The sequence below is a fragment of the Schistocerca serialis genome, chromosome 12, assembly GCF_023864345.2.
Source record: "Schistocerca serialis cubense isolate TAMUIC-IGC-003099 chromosome 12, iqSchSeri2.2, whole genome shotgun sequence".
NCBI classification, from domain to species: Eukaryota; Metazoa; Arthropoda; class Insecta; order Orthoptera; family Acrididae; genus Schistocerca; species Schistocerca serialis.
The window spans coordinates 83,443,654-83,462,101 of record NC_064649.1 but is presented as its reverse complement, the minus strand read 5'-3'; the positions used below and the strand labels follow the sequence as shown (position 1 = coordinate 83,462,101).

Here is an 18,448-nt window from a genome sequence, read left to right as displayed (position 1 = left end):
ACTCAGTTGCAATAGAGGAACTAACGTCACAAGCATTAGCAAAACAGGCAGTAAATTAAATTTGGATCGGTCGGTATCGTTTTATAATTATTGCTTCTTTGTAATTGTCATTTGCCTTAAACTTTGCTAACCCGGTTTCTGATCTGTATTCACTATTTAATTTAATGTAGGTTAGCCTTGTCTGCATCGTAATTTATATATTCATCATAAACAGAAGCAAGTAAAAAAATATATGGACTTCGAAACATAGTCTTTGGTTTTAAGTGGTGTATCTGTGGAATAGTTTTGCATCAAACATCAGACAAGGTGTTTATGTTTGTATGTTTTTTTTGTGTGGTGCAAGCACGAGAAGAATTCAAAAATAAAGTTGTTGTGTTGTTATCGTTCATTCACGGATTTATATAACAAAGGTATGTTAAATCTCGCTCAGATAAATATCACGCTGTCATGGATTCTCGTAATTACTATGTATGCACACAATTGTGCCACAGAGAACTGAGTCGATTTAATGTTTAATCTTTAAATATATGTTAATTTAGCCTCATTCTGATCTATACTGGTAACAAATGATATCTCCTGACGACGATTAGGATATCTTTATTGCAGAATGTCTACTGTAGTTGCGAAAGATAATTGTTTATTGTGTTGCGTACTTTTTGTTTACATTTTGAATTGATGTTTGTAGAAAGGAGCACACTGTTTATCACAACTCGGTAGAAAAGTCAGCTGTATCAAATCACATTTCGTTGATTTTAACATTTACAACAACTTTTTAACTGTTGTTTTAGATTTCCGTAGACTTTTGAAAACAAACAAACATATTCCTTTTCAGTTACATCTCTGAAGGAAGGAAATGTCAACTGCCAGAAAAAGGAGCAGTCAAATGTACGATAAAGTTACGTTATTGTAGCCGAGATGCGAAATAAAACTTATTACGATTAATCTAGAGACCGACTTTGTAAGCAAAAAACCAATTCATTGTGAAAAACTTCAGTAACCAAGTTCCACAGACCTGTACAGCAGATGTAGGCACCAGTATACTTAAAAATATCCTGATTTTTCTGTGGGACCTTTTGAACTAAAGGTATTTGGTAATAGAATGAGTCAATGCACAGTTTACAGAATGTTTATTAGAAAATTTATAAACAGAATGGTTAATATAACACGAAAAGAGTAAGAGCATGTATGAATGAATCATACATTACAATGAAAAATTTTCAATAGGTCAGCTTTGACCATAGATGTAATGTCAACCGATGCTGTGATGTAATGTTTTGGTGCAGATTTTCACAGTTTAGTAGTTACTTGGTGGTGAAGCCAACAAATGTGAAAGCAAAAAACTAGGGAGTGGTAACTCACTGATCTGTAGCTTTGCTCGAGGTAAAGATAAAGTTGGAAAGTGACAGTTTTGTTGTGAAAGCAAAAAACATGGTTGTGATGACAGACTGATCTGTAGCTTAGCCCATCTGAAAAAATTGCCACTGATATCACGTTGTAGTTGCCATGTTGTTTACAATGTTTGTCACGTTTCCTGTGTCACTAGTCGAAGCAGGCAACTAATACCAAACTTTCCTCTGTATATATTCTCAACCACAGCAGGAACCTCCTGTATAGAATAGGAGGAGTGTGCCACGAGGAAAACTTTTGGCTGAGATAGGAAGACATGAGGTTTATCACACATTTGTTTCATTTCTGCTGGAAATCTATAAAAAATTAAACTTGTTAAATAGTGCAAATCCATCTATAGTGATTAAGGAAATGTTATCCAAGTGCAAACAGTTTTTCGTGTTGTATTCACTGAGTCAGTGTTACGATCTGTGTGTTCTGATGTGTAAGAGGAGATTTTTTTTTATTGGTGACTTTCAAATGAATAAAATATATCTGGTACACACAGTGTGTTTATAAATGTATGGTGCAGTTTTAATAATTAATAACAAATGAATTTATAACTTTATGTGGGCAAGCTTTACAGCGTAAGCAGCAGCAATTGTCCAATAACAATCCTTAATATCTGCACCCTTGGTCAAACGACTCACATATACACGGAAATCAAATTCATCCCATACTTAGTGTAGCATGCCCTCCATGATGGTCTGCAGTACATGCTTTATCTGATAAGACACTTTCTCAAGGACTACCGGCATTGGCTGTACACAAACTCAGTCTTTCACAAACCCTCACAGAAAGAAATTGCAAAGTGTTAAATATGGTGCATGGGGTTGTAAGTTGTTGTCTGCTGTTGCAGCATGTCCAATCCAGCATTGGTAAAGAACATGATCAAGAAGCTCTCATACATTAATGTGAAAATGGTGCAGAGCACAAACATGTTGCAAGGGTAGTCATCATAACTGGTATTCAGCTGTGGTAACAATGAGGTTTCAGACATGTCTCAAAATGACTTACCTGCCTGCATTTGTTGTTTGAAGAAAAATAGGCAGTGGACTTTCTTGCACAACATCTCACAGGAAACATTCACTTTTGTATAGACCTGCTGATGTTCAGTTACAGACACTGTGCGTGTGCATTTCACAACTTATTTGGGAAGTGGCTTCATCACAGAAGAAGAGTCTTTCTACTAAACCAACGTCTTCCATTTTTAACTGCAGCTCTTCACAAATGTCAAGCCTTCTCACTTTGTTGGCGTAAGAGCCCCCACTAATATCGCTCTGTACAGATTAACACATAGCTGCTTACACAACACCTTCCGCACCGTAATCTTTGGTGCAAACGATTCACTGCTTGCTTTACTAAGTAACTTGCAACGCTATTGGTGAAGTGCCTCGTGTACTCCATTTGTATCAGACACATAAGGTTGAACAAGACTCTTCCTCGTACTACGGCATCCGGTTCCTACAAACTGTCGGAACCACCTCCCTTTGTTATTCTTGTGTGGTGGATCTTTCCTAAACTATGCACAAAACTCAAGCTGCACTGTAACCACAGATCTGGAAACTTCAAAATGGAGCGCACAGAAGGCCTTCTCCTGTTGTGATGCCGTCTAGGAAACAGACTCTGCACCTGTGGAGAGTGTATGCAAACAAACAGCAGGTAATGCATCAAAAACTTGAACAGTTGCTGCTGCTTATGCTCTAAGGCATGCCCAAATAAAGTAATAAATCCAGAATGAGGTTTTCACTCTGCAGCAGAGTGTGCGCTGATATGAAACTTCCTGGCAGATTAAAACTGTGTGCCGGACCGAGACTCGAACTCGGGACCTTTTCCTTTCGCGGACAAGTGCTCTACCATCTGAGCTACCCAAGCACGACTCGCGCCCCATCCTCACAGCTTTACTTCCGCCAGTACCTCGTCTCCTACTTTCCAAACTTCACAGAAGCTCTCCTGTGAACCTTGCAGAACTAGCACTCCTGGAAGAAACGATATTGCAGAGACATGGCTTAGCCACAGTCTGGGGGATGTTTCCAGAATGAGATTTTCACTCTGCAGCGGAGTGTGCGCAGATATGAAACTTCCGGGCAGATTAAAACTGCGGGCCAGACCTGGACTCGAACTCGTTACCTTTGCAAGGTTCGCAGGAGAGCTTCTGTGAAGTTTGGAAAGTAGGAGACGGGGTACTGGCGGAAGTAAAGCTGTGAGGACGTGGCATGAGTCGTGCTTGGGTAGCTCAGATGGTAGAGCACTTGCTCGCGAAAGGCAAAGGTCCCAAGTTCGAGTCTTGGTCTAGCTCACAGTTTTAATCTGCCAGGATGATACAAAGTAATAAATCAATTTGTTACTGATTTTTAAAACTGTACCAATTCATTATAAAAACTCTATATATGACACAATTTTCGTGGGCCATTTTAGAAGCAGCACCACCAAGAAAATACACATGCCCACAATGTTGCATCTTGACAATGGAAAGACTGAGAGATTTGAAATGTATATAGCTAAACATTCCATCCTATATTTGGAACTGTCGCCAGGGCTATGCGTAGTGCCAGTTTGTACAGTGTTCTCAGCCCCTCACATAGTTTTTCCACTTTGCTGCTTGGGCACTGTCCACTTGGGCACATAATGGAGCTTATTACTTTTTGTCTGATGTATGGAGAACACATGCACATGTGTAGCGACGTGGGAAACAAGGGATCTCGATTCTTTTAAGGCAATTCTGTGTGAAAGATTATGGTAGGAAGAAATATGATCATTGCTCCAGAAATTTCTTGGTTTCTCCACTGTGAAAAGTCTCTTTGAACTGAACGAATTAGGGTTAATTGGAGTAAACTGAACTGAGAAACTTAATGGACGATATAATTTTGCTATTTAGTTTGTCACCAATTAAACTCATATACACCATTTTCTTATTGAAGAAAGTAAATGTGAGGGTGAAGATCAAAGGAAATGTTTGTCTTCCTCACATGTTTCAAGTGAATAAATTAGAAACTGTGAGATTCTTCCCAGTGGTGATCTGTAATGATGTGTTGAACTATCCAAAATCAAGTACATAGACTACCATAACTTATGCTTCAATCCCTTGCTTGCATTTTTCCTCAATACATAAACACCAGTTTCTATGTTTACCACAATGGATTTCCTACATTCTGTAACTGTTTATATCATAGACATTGCTACCATATTTCTGAGCACATAACTGCTAACAAAGGACCAGAAACAAACAACTACAATGTTTTTTTTAGATGTCTAAGAATAGATTTGAAATTTATATTTTCAGCAACGATGGCCCTCGCAACTACAAGAGAACGGCGTAACAATGCTGGCAACCGCATGGCAAAGTTGCTGAATGAGGAAGAGGAAGATGAGTTCTACAAGACCACATATGGTGGATTCAGTGAAAATGAAAATGATGATGATTATCAGTAAGTCATATTGATTCTCCATATACTTAGAGCATGCTTTAATTTTGTTTTGGTTCATTGTTTTCATATAATGTTGCACAAAAATATTTTTGTGTGATTCTAATTAGATAAACTTTAAATTCGTGTTATTTGAAAGGGGAGCCAGTGCAGTCTGAAGCATTGATTAAGTCAAACAACAGAAAATTACAGTTATGTCTTCCTCAGATCCACCAGGAATAATGGGAGTCCTTCAAATAATGTAGACTGCCCTTCAGTTACCTACACTCACCTCATGCGGCATGACTTATGTATCTAGCAGGTAACTGTATTGGCCCCAGCATGACAGTGCAAGGTACCAATATGTTCCAAAAAGCCATGTGCGAACATGTGATTTTTCAGGGGGTCATATCTCAGGTTCTATTGGTCCCAGAGATAAGATGCCAAGTGCAGTGGTGGCTCGTGCAAAATTATATCACTGTGCCAAAATGTAGTGGCCTAGCACCTTTTGACTTACAATGGTAGTAATTGTAACTAAATTGATTATGTTAATTTGACATATATAAATTGACCTATTTAAATTTTCTAATTCATGGTGTAACATTGCAAGGAATAAAATAAAATGAAAAAAAAGCGATGTTGGTATCTATGGGAATCGAACCTTGAGTCCGCAGATTGCTAGCCTATGCTTTAGATCACTCGCCCACAGTGGAGTTACGAAAACAATGCTTTAAAAATCCACCATACTCTATGCTTGCTCAATATGCTACATGCAGTTTCAAAGAAAAATTCTGACTTTTGAATTCAGATTAATTATTGTTCAGAACATGATCTTCCCTTCCTGAAACCATCTTGAGATTTACCTAAATTAATCTCCAGTTTTGTTTCTACTCTGATTAGGATAATCTTGGAAAATTTGTTATATGCAATTGGTTGCAAAGAAATTCCTTTGTAGTTCCACCTTCCTCTCTTCTGGAAATTTTTCTGTTTTCCAAAGTTTTTTTGAGGTCATTTCATAAGTTCTGTTATTGTAGAGTCTACTCTACTAGCTTTATAATGTTTTAATAACTTTTTCAATTTCTTTGATAGTTGGGGATAAATCTTTTTCTAGATTTTCATGAGTGAGTGAGTATTCGAGCTTATAGATTTGTTCTGGACAGTTAACATGCTGATCAAAATATTTCACAAGTATTTCGAAGTGTTACACCTTCCGGGTATCACGCCCCTCTGTTGTCAGATTTACCTTTGAAGTACGTCCACCTAACGCTGTAAATCTCACTTTTTCCTCCAAAGGTCTACTGGATAAGAGCCCCTTTAGCAGATCATCTACAGAAAACATTTTCATATTAAATTTCCTCATATATTTGATTGTCTTACCGCCATCTAGCCTATAGCCTTTTTAGGAACAAGGGTAGTAATCGTAACTAAATCAAATATATTTGTTTTATGTATATACACTGAATTATTATTTTTAAATTTTATAATTTATAGTTTAACAGTGCTAGGAATAAAATAAAATGGAACGAAGTGTTGGTGCCAGGGGGAATTGAACCCGGGTCTGCGAATTACCAGTCTTTGCTTTACACCACACGTCCGCAGTAGCGTCACGACAGCAGCCCTTTAAAAAGTCCTCCTACTCTATCCTTGCACACTATGCTATTCACAGTTTCAAAGAAAAAGAGTGACTTGGTGCTGTGAGCAACATAGCGGTCATAGTGCCAGAAGGGATGACATCACAACAGAGCATGCACAATAGAAAACATACAGCTGCATCACTTCTCTGAGTTGGCCATAGTGCTGCAGACCATAGTGACACTTAAACTGGTTTCTAGTTATTGTGGAGAGAGCATTACAAACATGTTTTTGTCCATTCATAACAGCATACATTTTGCTTAATTTTAGTGCAATTTCTGGCTCACATTTGAAGAGAAATGGCATAATTTTAGTGCAATTTACAGTTTGCCTTCAGCGTGAAATTACATGATTTTAGAGAAATGCTTACAGTGTGCTGTAGCACATTAGCACATGATAACCAGCCACCACTGGTCAAATGTTCTGAATGGCCCTTAACCTAGCGATCTTTTGTATACCAGTTACAAGAATAAGTATTCTGTAGCTGTCCTACAGTAAAAGACCAAAATTTAACATTATACCCTTCCTCCAGCCCAGACAAATTGAGCAAATCAGCTGGTTCTTTTGCATTAGGTGTGGTCTAGGGTGGAGCTTAGGCGGCGTATAAAAGCACCACTTGTTCATGGGCAGGCACTGAGAAAACCCCAAAAAAACTATGAGTTTTTGTTGTGAAAATTACCAGTTGGGGGAATGGCCACTTCTGTAATTTCTATTCATCGCAGTTCGTCAAAATTTTCACCATATATTCTTAAGATGATATTCTTGAGGAGCATCAGAACTTTTTTCAATATCATTATCTGTTGCCAAGGTCCAGAGGCTCAAAATTACTGTACGTCTGCATGTAATGTCTGGTATGAGGTGTAAATGTGGTTTTAACGGTCATAGTAAACACATGACAAAAGTTCTAGGGTCATCACAATTGTTCTAACATCACCAAACTATATTTTTAGTCAGCTTTTTTTCATACAGATATGCCCAAGGTGATATTACAGTGGGGTAAAATGAGTCTTAACATGACTGAAAAGAACTTAAAATTGCCAGAAGACATGTAGAATCGGAAATACTGTAAACTTAATAAAATATTTTTAGTGGCGTTTTTACTTTTTTTAACCCCTTAACTTAACAGATCCCCCCCCCCCCCCCCCCAAAATTGTTGAAAGCCATTGCTAATAAAATCCTGAGTTTCTCATGCACTGGACGTTGACTAAAGTATCCAGAAACTAGACATCATGTTTTAGTTTTTGTATAGCTATGATGTCTAACCATGTATTTCACAATGGTTTCCTATGAACATAAATCATGTAGCAGCTGGCTGAAGCACAGTTGAAGTATTTATCTTGTACCATGGATGAGCACTTGTCACTCAAATGACAAAATCATCACTTTCAGTCTCAAATGAAGTAATGTCACATTCTTCTTCACTGTCTGAACTACTAAATTCAATGTCAGAGTCAGTATCACTGTAGTAATCCTTTTTTAGAATCCATTGTCTAAACAATGTAGGAGAGAGTCTGAAAGCGTGCATTTTGTCGTCGTGTACTCAAAGCCATTCCCAGTAAAAACAAATCTAGTGGCAACTACATGAACCAAAATATGACAACCAGGCTACAAATGTAGTACCAGATGCTCTCTAGCAGCCAAACACTTAACTATCAGTGCTGCAGTGGATATAAGTGGGATTTAATTTTTTTTTGAAATCTCTTCTTAAGTTGCCCAGGCATACTTGGGATTTTAAGTTTCTGTCAATTATGTAACTCAGAGTTTTATGTTAAAGGGTTAAGATACAAATCATAAGGCAGGCGTTTTTGATGAATTGTGATCGGTTAGTAGAGTATTCAGAAAAAATGTAAAGCAAACAATTGTTTGTTATCCATAGCTATTCGTTGTTTACGTGTGTCAAGGTATATAAATGTGAGGAAGAATATAAAACTTTACTGACCCATAGAATTAATCTCATATAAGCAGCACACCCTGCTGTAGTAGGGAAAGGAAGGAAAGCAGCAGAAAAATGCATCTGTTGGAGCAGAAAAAAGGCGAATATTATCCTTTTTAAAAGACTTTGCCAGAAAGGTAAAGAACCAGCTGTCTCGACCCTCATTCCGCCTTCGTCACCAAAAATTTTGGTATGGAAACATATTTGTGTTTTCTTGTGCTGAAAGAGTATAGCAGAAAGACAATGACCAGTGGAGAGAGAGGAGACAGTGCCAGTGAGAGAAAAGAAAGAGGAGACAATGATGGTGGGAGACAGAAAGTGGCAGTGAAAGAGAAAGAGAGGTGGATGAAGACAGTAGAAGTGGGAGCCAAAGAGAGAGGAGATATTGATGATCATTGAGAGGCAGTGGCAGTAAAAGAGAGAGAGGGGTGGATGGAGGTAGGAGTGGGAGCGAAAGAGAGAGGAGTCACTGGAAATTAAATATATAGATGAATGGAAACCATACATAGGGCTATGTGGACTATCCCAGGCTGGTGAACTTCAACATGTAGATGTAGTGGAGGGTGCATTTTGGACCAAAATTTTAAAGATGTGGGTATAGGGTAAAAGTAAGTTGGACCCCCAGAATTTTTGTGCTGCTGAAATATGGCGGAGACAGCAGCAGGGGAATGGAAGTAAAAAAATGAGACATTGTAAATGAGAGAGGAGACAGGACAGTGGGATTTACTGTAAATCAATGGGAGAAAAGAAGGCAGTGGGATACAGACGTATATAGACAATGGCAGTGAGATGTAGATGCTGAGTATGAAGGCTTAACTACAAAGAGAGACTGGGTAAAAGAATTTATAATTTTCTGAGCAAAAAGAGTGCAAAAATGTTTGGATGCCAAAGTTTTTGGTGACGGACATGGAATGAGCATCAAGGCAGCTGGTACCCCACTTTTGTGTAAGTCCTTAAAGAGGATGATATTCACCTTTTTGTGCTGTGACTGAAACATTTTTCTACCGGTAATTATATACAATCTCCCTGAAGATACTGTCTGTACATTGTCTTCTTGAATGCAAAGTAGCTTGAGAAATTTATTTTTTTAATCAAAACTGTAATGGATTTTTCAGATCTGAAGAAGAAGCAGAGGATGAAGTTGACTCAGATTTCAGTATTGAGGAAAATGATGAGCCTATATCTGAAAATGAAGATGACCAGCCTAAGAAGAAGAGGAGGCTGGTGACAAAGGCTTATAAGGTTTGTGCATAGAATGTTGTGATTATGCAAGATGTTAGCAGATCTCTCTCACTAACCTGCACCTTGTACAGTGTACAACAGTGCCTCTTTGTAGGCTCTGAGGGCCTTCTTACAGGAATGGTGTCAAAATCCTCAACAGCAGTTGTATTTATAACTAGGCAATATGGATTTTCTTGCTGTTACAGACATACAATGAAATGACTGCCATACAATACTGAAACATGAGAAAAATGTCCCATCTCATTTGGCTTAGGCTTTTCTATCTTTGGATGCTGCTGTCCAATTATTCTTGGTTCAGTTTGCCATTGTTTCATTGCTATATTTCTTACGGATATAAGAGACATACTTTGCATCTTATTTCTCTTACTTCCAGTCTTCCTCAGTCTGGAGTCGTTCTGTACCATTTCAGCAACTGTTTCCCAAAACAGTTGTTCACAATTTTATCTTTTATTTATATACAGTTGTAAAATCTCTAAGTGAATAACTGGCCTGTATTCTGTCAAAAACTTGTATTATAATTATTTAGAATGTAATTTTTAGTTATTACCAAGAGCTACTGATAAAATAAACCTTCATTCACTTCCATGTTGTTGAAACCATCATCAGGCAACATAGAATTTTTGGCGTAATCTCTGTGGTAGCACTCTTACTGTGTAGTTTCTGTACAAGTTGTAGATAGCATTTTGCTCTCTGTTTGATCCTTGCTACTTTCAGAATTTCAAAGAGTGTATGCCAGTCAGCAGTGTCAATGCTATAAATGTGGGTTTATTGTTCTTCAGTCTATCTTTTAGGATAAATTGTAGGGTCAGTATTGCCTCGTGTATTCCCAAAGTTCTCTAAAACGCAAATTGATCTCCCCTGAGGTCAGCTTCTACCAGTTTTCCCATTCTTCTGTAAATAATTTGAATCAGTATTTTGCAGGCACACCTGGTTCAGTAATATTCTCCAATGTCAGCTCCTGTCTTCTTTGGAATAGAAATATTACATTCTTCTTGAAGTTTGAGGGTGTTTCGCCTGTCTCATGTATCTTGCACACCAGGTAAAATGTCTTTGTCATGACAGGCTTTCCCAAGGATTTCGATAAGTCTGAGGAAACGTCGTCTAATCCAGGAGCCTTGTTTCGACTTAGGTCTTTCAATGCTGTGTAAAATTTTTCCCATACTATCAGGTCCATCTCATCTTCATATACTTATTTTTGTCTTTCCCCAGTATTGTCTTCAATTTTGTTTCCTTTGTATATATTCCTTTCAAATTTCCCTTCTTTGCTTATTATTAGTATTCCATTTGTTTTCATGTATTCATACATGTGCTTCTATATTATTCAAAGGCCTCTTTAATTTTCGTGTAGATGGCATCTCATGTTTCTCCTAGCCAAGCATGATTCTGCAGCCCTGCATTTCTTGTTAAGCCATTCCTGCTTCACTATTTTGCACTTCCTGTCAGAGTCATTTTTTATACATCCGTGTTCGCTTTTGTCTGCTTCATTTTATGCACGTTTTTTTTTTTTTTTTTTTTTTTTTCAATTAAATACAATATGTCTTGTATTATTCATGAATTTCTACTAGGAGTTGCCGTTTTGCCTATGTCATCCTTTGATGCCTTCACTACTTCATCTCTCAAAACTACCCATTAATCTTCAGTTTTGTTCCTGTCTTCTATGTCAAGTTAATTGTTGCCTAATGCTGTTTTTGAAACTCTCAACAACCTTGATTTTTCCAATTTATCAAAGTTCCATCTCCTCTGTTTCCTACTTCTTTTGCAGTCTCTTCAGTTTGTAACCAATAAAGTATGGTCAGAATCCATATCTGTTCCTGGAGATGGTTTGCAGTCTGAAATGTGGCTTCAGAACCTTTTTGTCTTTATGGTGTATGGAAAGTTCAGATTGTTTTGTTTTGCCATTATGTACTCTATCTGAAACAGCTGCCTCTTCTCCAGGTCTCTTTCATGATTCCTAAACCAGGAATCAGCAATGATTAAATTATACTTGACAAAAAATTCTATCCGATAGATCCTTTTCATGCCTAAGTCCATGTTCTCCTATGATTTTTCCTTCTATTCATTTACCTACTTTTGAATTCCAGTCTCCCAACACAGTTAAGTTATCATCTCCCATAACTACCTGAATAATCTTTTATTTCATGGTACATTCTTTCATTCTATTTGTCAGCTGTGGGACTAGTCAACATACAGACTTGTACCAGTGTAGTGGATGTTGGTTTAATTCTATCTTGACTATAATAATGCATTCACCTTGCTATTCATGGTAGCTTACCCATACTTCTACTTTCTTATTCATTATTAGACTCACTGCTGAGATTACCTGTATTTGATTTTGTGTTGATAATCCTTTTATAACCTGACCCAAAATCCTGTTCTTCTTGCCACTGGACTTAACTAATTCACATAATATATCACTTCACTCCATCCATCTCCCTCACTGAATTCACAATCAGAAAGACTCCGAGGACACAGAAATTCATGTTCTTTGACCTCAGAAATTCCTTTTCTAAATAAATAATGTTTATCATTAGCAAAAGACGCAACATAAGCTACACTGCCCTTGGCTGCTACTGTGATAGGACATTTGTACTCTTCACCAACACCAGCTATTTAATAAAATATTCTCCACCTGAAGATGCTAATGCGAATCATCGAAACATGTAGTGGCAAAATACATAAAAAAGTGATTGTTTTGTTTTCATTTATCAACAGTCACGTTTTCATTTATCAACAGTCACAGCCCTTATAATTCTGTCCTTTATGTACGAAATAATCAACTATGGAATATACAAACTACTTTGTTGAGACATTGTGTTTACTTTGCTTTATGTTTATTTTCCAGGAACCACGTGTGGTCTTGCGAAAAGTAGACAAGCAGCCTCAAGATGACAAGCCACCTACAGAAGAGAAAAAAGAGGAAAAAAAGCCAAGGAGGCGGCGGAGGCAGTTTAAAGAAAACCTAGAGAACTACGGTACAGTGCCTTTTGTGCTGTTCACTTGCACGTGTCCAAGACATGACTCAGTGTCAGGAAATGCCAAACATTAGTAGCTTGTATGGTAGTAGTTGCTTTGTGCATAATGGTTGGGAAATAACTTTACACAGTAGCAGCCAGAAAGATGTCTCAGTGAAATGAGTGTACACAGAAGTGAGCACGGTTGACATACGTAGGCCAGTAGAATATCCCTTTATTCACTTTCAAACAATAAAAACTCCATATAGTAAAATCAACAATGTAGGAAAAGGTAGATTGCTACTTACTGTAAAGAAGACATTTTAAATTGCAGACAGGCACAATTGAAAGACACTTGAACAAAGCTGTTGACCACAGCCTTCATCAGCAAAAGAGAAACAGATAAATACACACAGTTCATACGCACAAGCAAGCACACCTCATACAATCATTACCACCAACTCCGGCAGAATGTATTCTGGCCTGAGCTGCTGCAGTCGATGGTCATGTGTGCGTTAGGTGTGCATGCAAACAAAATATTTACATTATGTTTGTTTATTTTCATTACCTTCCAGTTCAAATAAAAACGTGGATCATTTGCACTTCAGTATTGCCGCTATCATTATCACCATACAATTACTCATGAAAAAACCCCACTGCCATTTGAACTTGTCAGACCAAGCAACCACAAGCCTCTCCCGTCACTCTGCAAGTAATTGGCCCAACTCGCTCAACACTCTCCCAAACTGCCTACCGTCAGCTGACATGGCTTCTTTTATTACAGTTGCTTCTGATGACATCATTGTGTCAGCATCAGTCAATCTGTGTATCAGAATTACACAATTTCTTCTCAATAAAATTATTATTTATACTATTTCAGATGACACTGAAAGGCAATTTTAAGCAATATATGGTGCAGCAAAATAGAATATGGTGACCCTCACAGAATGCCAATTCTGTTCACATGAAAATTGTGTTTATAATATATTGACGGAACCTTGGCCCAAAAATAAACAGAAACAAAAGACCATATAGAAGTATCAAAAACAAAAATTGAATAGAATGTGTGTGTGTGTGTGTGTGTGTGTGTGTGTGTGTGTGTGTGTGAGAGAGAGAGAGAGAGAGAGAGAGAGAGAGAGTGAATGAGTGCGCACTGTGCGTACATGTGTGTGTGCGTGTCTGTTTTCAGATTTTAACCAACGTACATTCAAGTATGGAGTAACAATATGGAAAGGATAGACTGCTACTCACCACACAGAGGAGGTACTGAGTCATGACTCAGTGCCCCCTTAGCAGTCTATCCTTTCCATATAGTTGTAAATTCGGTTCTTAGAGTGACCATGTGTTTCCATAACCCAGATAAATTTATCTCAGTTGGCAAAGTAGTCTAATAAGTCAGTTGTGAATAACCTGTTTTTCCAACCAAACTCATTTTCCTCAATAAATAAACCACCTAATCAAAGGAATAATTTCAAAAATAATGTTGTAGGCTCTCTCATCACCACCATAGAGAGAGAAAAGATTTAAAAGAACAGCAGGGATGATGACAGTAATTAGTTGCTTCAGTTTAAATTTATGTCAGTTAATTCAGTTATTCAAGCTGAGTGGCAATTAGATGGTGCTGGTAAGAAAAGAAAGAAAAAAGAACAGTAACAAACATTCTGCACTCACTTGAAAGTATATTCAGACTCATCAGTAAACATTACTTTCTGTCTAAACTATCCTATATATACAACTTCTTGACTTCTTTGCTTTGTGAAAATGAAATGTATCATGAAAAATAATCTTCATGCTCTGCATAAATTATTTCAGTTCTCTTGGATAATAGCATTTGATTCCACATAACATATCTTCAGCATCGACTCAGAATGAAACTTTTTATTACTAAGTTTCATGTTTATATTTAACACATCAAAGGTAGCAGGCCAGCATGAACTAGCTTTTTTAACTCATCAAACAGAACAAGAAATTATACACAGTCATAATCGTAAACGTTATTCTGGTGGTGCAACAGTGATGAGACATTACCGAGATAATACATGAGCACTCATCTAAGGAGAGATCGCCTTCGACACATTGCAGTTGGCAAACAGGCACTCTACAGTTTGGTTTGGTCTTCAGAGGCATCATGCATTCTCCCAGTGACCAACTGTTACATGTAAACAGAAAACACAGTTTGTGCAGATACATAGTGAACATATATTTCAACACAATAAAAGATGTAAAATGCTTGTTCATTCATGCATTTTGTTGACTGTTGAAAGTAGTTAGTCTCACAGATAGGTTGGTGGCATTACACATTGTACGAAGACAAGGGTTTCTTACCATTCAGTATGTGTATGGAACACAAGAATAATTACCATTTAATGCCTCTGTGTACATTGTAACCTTATTTTTGTAAACCCTTCAGGAGCAGTATATGCTAAATTCTTCTCTTAATGCTGGTTCTCAAAACCTTGCAAGTAGGCTTTCATGGAATATTTGGTGTCTGTCTTCAAGTTTATGACAGTTGAGATTTTTCCATGATGCTTTCTCATGGTTCCAGTGAACCTTTGACCGTTTTGCCACACTTCTTTGTATACTTGTACATTCATAATCCCCGGTTAGTCCTATTAGGTATGACACCACATATTTGAGCAATGTTGTATGATGCATTGCTTTAATGTTTTTTAAGCATCACTTCATAGACTGACGGCATTTCCCCAATACCCTGCCAGTGAACTGAAGTCTATTTGCTTTACCTACGACTGGACCCATGTGATAGTTTCTTTTCATATTCCTACAAATTGTTACGTCTAGGTATTTGCATGAGATAATCAATTCCAACTTTGATCATCAATGTTTTATTCTCAGAATACAACTTTTCTGTACGTCGCGAAGTGAAGTGCACAAATTTATATTTTTGCATGTTTAAAGCAAGTTGTCAGCCTATGCACGACTTTGAAATACTATCCAAATTTGAGTGGATAATAGTGCAGCTTTTCTCAAGTAGCTCTTCGTTAAGATTACTGCATCATTTGCAAAATATTGTTCACAAAATTCTGAATTTACTAGTAATTTTGTCCACCGTGTGATTAATAGACAGCATGAACAGGGTCCCAATACACTTTCCTGGAGCACACCGGAGGTGATTTCTACACCTGTCAGTGATATCCAAGATGACTTGCTGCATCCTTCCTATCAGGCATCCTCAGTCTAATCACAAATGTTTTATGATACTCCTGATGCTTGTATTTATGTTAATACAGTCAGTATTGAACTGTGTGAATGCCTCAGTACTGATGACGTCATGAAATTAAATCCTAATATTCTTTCCTATGCCCCAGAATTATCTCAACATTATTTGATGCAGACATGGCTCTGTTTCTATCTTAATATGCACCGAAATTGTTCTATACTGTGTTGTAAACACTGTGTTATAAAGGGCTGATTGATTTATGTGACTCAATTTTTTTCCTCTCTAAACAAGTGAAGCAATAAGTAGAATTTAAACATGAGTTTTGTGATATATTGAGATAATTTTCAAATCTACATAGTGGTGACACATCTCTGTGCAAATATTTTAGAAGTGGTCTTCATTGCAATTTTTCTTTAGTTATTTATTGAAACATTTTGAAAATATAAGTAATGTAAACTATTTTTCTCTCTATATATTGCCATAAAGATTAGTACAGCCTTTTAAAGATTCCAGTTCACCCAAGATTCGTTGTTGCAACAGCACATATGGAGTACATTATAACATTTACAGATCAACAGCACTAGGGGCTACGAGGTACCAATTATCGATCCATGTTGAAACGTACTTTTACTGCATGGTGTATCATCCACAGTCAACAATGGAAGCGCTAACTGTGGCACCCAGTTGATCGTACAGATGGCGAATGCTATGCCATGCCTGCTCTACCTGTTCTGTCAGGGTTGTTGGTTGAAGAGTTGCACAAGTTACTTCTGTCCCACCATGTTCCACACATGCTCAGTTGCAGACAAGTTTGGAGATTGTGCTGGCAAGGGAAGTTGCTGCACGTTTTTCAGAGCACATTGAGTTTCATGAGCAGTGTGTGGGCGAGTATTATGTGTTGGAACAACACATCACCTACCTGTTGCAAGAACAGCAAAAGAACAAGCCTAACAACATTCTGCATGTACCAAGTGCTAGTTGCCATCCCATCTAGAAACATCAAAGTTGAACGAGAGTTGTAGCTTATCAAACCCCAGACCATAAGGCCTGGAGTGGGACCATTGCATGTCAGATAAATGCACTCTACGAGACAGCGCTCATGAGGTCTGTGCCGTATGCACAAGTGATCATCATTTACATATAGGCAGAATCTCTTTTCATCGTTGAAAGCCAGTCTATCTTCCAGGTGATCCTCTGATGGCACTAGTCAAGCCATGCACATAATGCTGTGACATGAGTGAAAGACGGGCTAGAGTTGTATGTGCCCATAGTCGCACTGCTAATAATCAGTTTGCAACAGTTCGTGTTGACACATCTGAGCTCACAAGCTCTCTTATCTTTGCTGCAGAAGCTATACAATGTGTCACTGCTGCCCTTACAATACAACAATCCTGGCATGTGTCTGTACTGCGTGGTTGTTCAGAACTTATCTGTGGGTGTGAGAATGGTCACGTGACTACTGATAGCAGCATAATTGCACAACTGATGCAGCACATCACATCCAACTTGTGTGGCAGTTCTCCAGTAGGGCCATCTCACCACTTGGAAGTCACAGTTTGACCCCTTTCAAACTTGCTCAGTTGGCTGTAGGAAACACGAATACATCTCCTTTCATTGTTGCTCACTTGCTTTACACATTTGCAGTACACTGAGGCTTCTGGTTGTGAGCATTTCATGTTAAAGGGTGGACACAGATGGCGCTCTGGTAGCTATGTCACTATGCTCTCTGTAGGCGACAATGCTCTGTGCTATAATTGTGTCCTTGATGCCTGAGAAATTACTTGTTTTGTACTACTGTTGTAGCATAAAAATTGAAAGTGTCTGAGTAATTTCTTATATATATTTTTCCTCTTTATAACAATTCACAAGGAGATTTCTAATATTACTGAAATACGCAATTTCAGAAAGGAAGTCTATCCGGCGTTCAACTTTAGCAAAATCGGCAGCGACGTTACAGAGGATGAAGGATCGCGATGAAGAGGGTCGAAGGCGGAAGCGTAAAGGTCCTCGAAGTTGGGAGTTCTACCAGCCGACGCAGGAGGAGCTTCTGGAAGAAGCCAAGATCACAGAGGAGGAGAACCTCCTGTCACTGGGTGAGAACTGCAGATTGGCACCTTTAATTGCTAGGTGTACTGCGTACAGCTCATCTTTGTGTATCCTCTTTGTTTCTACAACTTTACCAAATACCTTTTTTTTTTTCAAGAAATGTTAAGATTGTAAACAGGAAAAGCTATATTTGTAAGAATGCAGTGTCTTGCAGTGGTAACATTGAATAAAAAGTTCTTGGGTTTCTGGTAATGATGAGTGATTAAAATTACATTGACAATGACTAAGGAGTGCTTGGCCAAAAGCTCGTGTGATTTTAACCACTTGATATGACTGGAAACCCAAGAATTTTTTATTCAAAGCTATATTTGAATGCTATATGTTTTGGTTTTGCTAGTGTAAAATCTGATTACACAGATGAACTTCAATTCAGTGCTAATTATTGCAGAAATAAATTGAAAAAGGAATTCTATTATTCATATACATAAGGAAACATGAACTTTCTGTTTAAATTTCTTTCACAACCAATTTAAATCGAAAGAAACACATAAAACATAAGATCAAAGTGAAATTCAGTGTTCATAGTGGCATGCAGTGTGATACAAATTGAAAGATGTAGAGATACATAGTCTAACATTACACTCATTGGAGTCATATGCTCAGATTCGTGTCCGGA

General features: G+C 37.8%; 1 protein-coding gene across 1 annotated transcript in view; it reads left to right on the top strand.

The window, feature by feature from the left end:
- The first annotated feature begins 288 nt into the window (after positions 1 to 288).
- LOC126428251 (putative mediator of RNA polymerase II transcription subunit 12) overlaps positions 289 to 18,448 on the top strand; it is a 54,267-nt gene continuing 36,107 nt past the window's right edge. The window contains exons 1-5 of the mRNA XM_050090165.1: positions 289 to 410; positions 4,670 to 4,814; positions 9,471 to 9,597; positions 12,440 to 12,569; positions 17,631 to 17,819. Of these exons, the coding sequence (XP_049946122.1) occupies positions 4,675 to 4,814; positions 9,471 to 9,597; positions 12,440 to 12,569; positions 17,631 to 17,819 (586 nt within the window). The 5' untranslated portion in view covers positions 289 to 410; positions 4,670 to 4,674. The remainder of the gene's footprint in view (positions 411 to 4,669; positions 4,815 to 9,470; positions 9,598 to 12,439; positions 12,570 to 17,630; positions 17,820 to 18,448) is intronic.